The sequence below is a fragment of the Phalaenopsis equestris genome, unplaced genomic scaffold (assembly GCF_001263595.1).
Source record: "Phalaenopsis equestris unplaced genomic scaffold, ASM126359v1 Scaffold000240, whole genome shotgun sequence".
NCBI classification, from domain to species: Eukaryota; Viridiplantae; Streptophyta; class Magnoliopsida; order Asparagales; family Orchidaceae; genus Phalaenopsis; species Phalaenopsis equestris.
Window position 1 is genome coordinate 2,567,511 of NW_018164682.1, and position 4,560 is coordinate 2,572,070.

Genomic DNA, 4,560 nt, shown 5'->3' on the forward strand with positions numbered 1-4,560 from the left:
AAGGTTTGCTGAAGGAGGGGGGATCGGCTAGGGCAGAGGAGCGCGCGATAGGTTTACCTAACGAGGAGGGCACGGGAGTAAATAAGATCTTAACAAACGCAGCGCACGGGGATCATCTTGTGGGCTGTGTGTTTAACAAATAAGAAAAGTCATTTTGGGATAAGTTGGTGAAACACACGAAACAAACGGTATGATGGCGCATTCAAAACGTTGTCCGCAGTTATAAGCTGCCCGAAACGGATCCTTAATTCTTATGTACGTCTAACACCTAAACTTCAATTCTTACCTACATGTCACCTTACCTATACATAAAAATGTGTATATTACTTTTTAAAAGTTAAAATGGCGGTATTTCTTATGTGTTATGAAAGATTTGAGTGGTATAGACATAAAATGTAAGGTTTAGTGGTTAGATATGTAAATATGTATGAATTGGGTGGTAAGTATGTAAATGCTCCAAATAATTTTCCCAAACTTATTAGACTTAATCTTACTAAAAGAAGTCCTTAAATTTGAACAAATAGTAAAATTTTTTAAATCTTATTGCCATACATGAGCATCAATGAGAGGTAATGATATAGAGATTCAAGCCATACCAAAATCTCCCGGAATTTCTCTTAAAAGAAGGTACCGCACAAGTCCTTTCTCTTTTCTTATTGTTTTTGGAGAATAGCTGATTATGGCCCCCTGCAGCTTTTATTTTCCTTGTTCTATTTATAAGGGTTTAAGCAGATGAAAATGTAAAACAAAGTATAAATTTCAAATTTTATTTGAACTTAATCTAGAATAGCAATTTTTTGAACTTTTTTTGGTTCATTCTTAAAACATCTTAGTTGAAATTTGTTAAAAAATATTCCCATTGACTCAATAGCGTGACAATATGTTGTGAATTTCTTTTGTAATTCATCGCCAAATGAAGCTCTCTAATCTCCCGAAGCATTGAAAACTGTGTATTGTGCAATCAGTAAAAGCTCCATTGATGCCTAAATCAATATATTTGATGGATTTCTTAGTAGTTCTATTACCCATCAAAATTGGTCTATTTCTAATAGAAGGGTACTTGCAATTGAATTTTCATACCCAATGTGGTCATCTCCTTCGAGATCATATCTAAAGATAAAATTCAATTAGAATTTGAATCTATCTTGTTGAATTTCTGTCCGGTAGAACGTGCCCAAGAAATAGAGTGTAGGAGGGAAAGAAAAAGAGAGAGAGAGAGAGATGAAGACTTGCCCCCTCAGAGCGAATCAGAGTATTCCGAGGCTCGTGGACCCATTTTATTCCACAAAGTAGAGGTTACAAGTGGGGGGAGCTCAGAAACCCTTTTACATGAAAGAGTCCAATTTATAGATGATAGGAGGGCCAAAAAGTAAATTATAATATTACCCTTGCTTTAAGAGGGGTAGTACAAGATATTTTAGTCTTTGTATTGTTGTGTTTTGCTAAACTATCCTCCGTCAGAGGGAAAAGTCCCGCATTTGAGTCTTCAGTTTGGGGGGGAAGTATTTCGTCTGAGTCCTCCGTCGGGGGGAAAAGTTCCCGTCGGAGTTTTCTGTTCGGAGGACAAAGTTCCCTGTTGGAGTCCTGCGTTCGGAGGAAAAAGTCAGCCGAGGGTCACTAATTTGACGGGAGCAGGCTTCAGATTATCTCGAGGTTCGTGCAGATTATTTTTTGTGTATATATATGTACAACTTTTAAACTGAATATGCTATGTCAGTTGAAGATGTTAAATCAATTAAACAAATTGGTGCTCCAATTCTTGAGATATTATCTGTTATATGAAAAGTTGGAATTATCCCAACCTAGTCATATCTTATTGCATTATCAATTTTCCATATGAACAATTTGCATAAAAATATTTGTTAGACGCTTAACTTTGACAATTATAAATCTAATAGAACCCCACAAAGTTTAACTATTTGTTACATGATTTTTCACATCTTGTTTTAAATCTGCAATGGAAACTCTTATCTCCTTCAATTGACATCCTTTATTCGCTAGAGTTTTCCCTAACTTTATGGAGAAGGTGAGACTCACTATGGTTAGGCCAAGCTATTCGGCCTACCTTGGCTTGGCTTATCAAATTCCAATCCACCAGTAACGAGGAAGACACTTGAAATCTAAACTACCGGCTAAGTTATTGACCTAGTGAGCTCTCCATTATCTTTGTGTCAAAGAAATCTTTAAGTTTTTTATTTTCATAGACATTGTTGCAGTAAATCACTTCCTTAAAAGCCTTGAAACTCAATTTAGTAAGATTCGGAAATACAAAATTTAGGCTTTCTTAATTTTTAGTATGCTATCTCATTAAGCAATCAAATAACTAAAACGAAAAATACCATGAGCAGGCTATAAAATATGCCTCAAATTTAGTTGAAATTTCGTAAATAAGCAAACTGGCAAAATAAGATCTTGTTAATAAATGTATACTTGCAAGGAAACAGTTCACTTCTTTATTCGTTTTCAATATCATGTTTTTTCTCTTTTATATACATTCTTCAAGGAATCTTTTACTAACTAGCCATCTATTACCTCTGCAAGCTTAAATTTTCCTGTGCACTTTCTTTTATTTCTTGAACCACTCCATGTCTTTAGGGACCATACTTCCATTGTATACTTTCTGCAAGGGTCAGAATTGTCCTAATTTTCTATCAAAAGAGCCTCCGGAATTCTTCCTCAACAAACTTCTTCAACGGGTATGTGTTTCGTTTTTATTGACTTTTGTATGCTTTTTTTTTCTTAAATACATCCTGTTGAGATAGGTTATTTTCACTTTTCAGTGGGAAGAGAAAAACAATAGAGGATTATTCCATCATGACATTGCTACATGTGAAACCAAGGTCTGAGGAGCACATAGATCCTTCTTTCTTGGCTTTATATTCTCTGGCATCCTGATTTTACGACATTTACTTTCTCACAGACTCTACAAGGGGAGTATGGATTTATAGTGCGGCTAATCGAGGGCCGTGACATAAAGAAAAGACCACCAGAGCATGGAATGGGCAAGGTTCTCCAACCCTTTGATGCGAAAATGTTCAACTTCACCAAAATTCCAAGTAGTGAAGTTATCTGTAGGTTTGAAGAGAGCGAACAGAACATTACAAATTTTGTTGATACTGCTCCTATACTAACTCCCGACTCTGTAAATATTATTGCAATCAATGTATGTAGAACTTTAACTCATGTTTTATTCAATTATTTCCCAAGGTTCGACAAAGGAATCAATCTCTTTATTCTTACAGGTGAGTCCCATTGGATTTGGCCATATTCTTTTGATCCCTCGTATCTTTGAACGTTTTCCGCAGAGAATGGACATAGAAAGCTTGCTGCTTTCTCTTTACATGGCAAGGGAGGCTGCAAGTCTTCACTTCAAAATAGGCTATAATAGTCTTGGCGCTTTTGCCACCATTAACCACCTTCATTTTCAGGTTTCTCTTCTGAACCGGGATATAATTTATAAGCACCGTCTTTGTCTTGGCTGATTGATCCGTTTTGGCAGGCTTTTTATTTGCCAATGCTGTTGCCAGCTGAGAAGGCTTCCACCGAGTGCATTGCAACTTTAAGGCTAGGTGTGAAGATTCTTCGGCTCTTGCGTTATCCGGTAAGAGGGTTTGTTTTTGAAGGAGGAAGCAACCTCAAGGATTTAGCATATGTTGTTTCCAGTACTTGCACTTTCTTAGAAGTGAACAATCAGCCTTTCAATATGCTCATATCGGATTCAGGAAAGCGCATATTCGTCTTTCTGCAGGTATTATTGAAGTGATTAACCTGTGATATTTTGGTTTATCAACTTTTTTGTTTAAAAATAAAACTGAAATTGATGCAGCGTTATGCCGAGAGACGAGCTCTTGGAAAAGTAAGTCAAGAGATGCTTGATACCCAAGTGAACCCAGCTGCATGGGAGATCAGTGGCTATTTAGTGTTGAAGAGGAGAAGAGACTATGAGGAAGCTTCTGAGCAGAATATATGTGGGTTCTTTGCAGAGGTTTCTATTTCTGAGAAGTTTCAGGAGCTGCAAGAATCAATTTTGCAGGTCTCAAAGATGAATGGAAAAGTGACTGAAAAGAATTTGCTTGATTTTTAACATTCAAAACTCTTTGCTTTTTGCGTTAGCAATTATGTTTACTAATCTCGAAAATTATTGGGCGTTTCATTCATCATACGTAATTAGAGTGGTAGAACATCATTTTCTAGCACAAATTGATGTTGGCTCTGTCTGATGATTACTACAACATCAAAGTTAAACTCTTGTGAATGATGTGGGACTTTTGGCCTGGTTGCTGTTATGTGCAGAGGCTTTGATGATGGAATTTATTGATTTATGATTTGTATTTATGGGTATATATGAAGAAATATGACAGTAGAAAATTAAGAGAATAAATGTAAAGGTTTGTTTGGGATCACTTTTATTTTTTATTTTTTTGTTTTTGTTTTTATTTTAAAAATATGTTTATTTAATGTATTTTCTTTATGTTTTTTTTTTTAAATTTAAAAGATCAATTTTACTTGTTTTTAAAAATACTTGAAATATTTGAAAGCACTTTTGAGTGTTCTTAAAAA

The 4,560-nt window shown here is 35.5% G+C and overlaps 1 protein-coding gene across 1 annotated transcript in view; it reads left to right on the forward strand.

The window, feature by feature from the left end:
- LOC110024019 (GDP-L-galactose phosphorylase 2-like) overlaps nucleotides 1-4,398 on the forward strand; it is a 9,763-nt gene extending 5,365 nt beyond the window's left edge. The window contains exons 2-7 of the mRNA XM_020723733.1: nucleotides 2,596-2,696; nucleotides 2,781-2,840; nucleotides 2,921-3,163; nucleotides 3,243-3,428; nucleotides 3,500-3,748; nucleotides 3,827-4,398. Coding sequence (XP_020579392.1) covers nucleotides 2,596-2,696; nucleotides 2,781-2,840; nucleotides 2,921-3,163; nucleotides 3,243-3,428; nucleotides 3,500-3,748; nucleotides 3,827-4,084 — 1,097 coding nt within the window. The 3' untranslated portion in view covers nucleotides 4,085-4,398. The remainder of the gene's footprint in view (nucleotides 1-2,595; nucleotides 2,697-2,780; nucleotides 2,841-2,920; nucleotides 3,164-3,242; nucleotides 3,429-3,499; nucleotides 3,749-3,826) is intronic.
- Nucleotides 4,399-4,560: the final 162 nt, after the last annotated feature.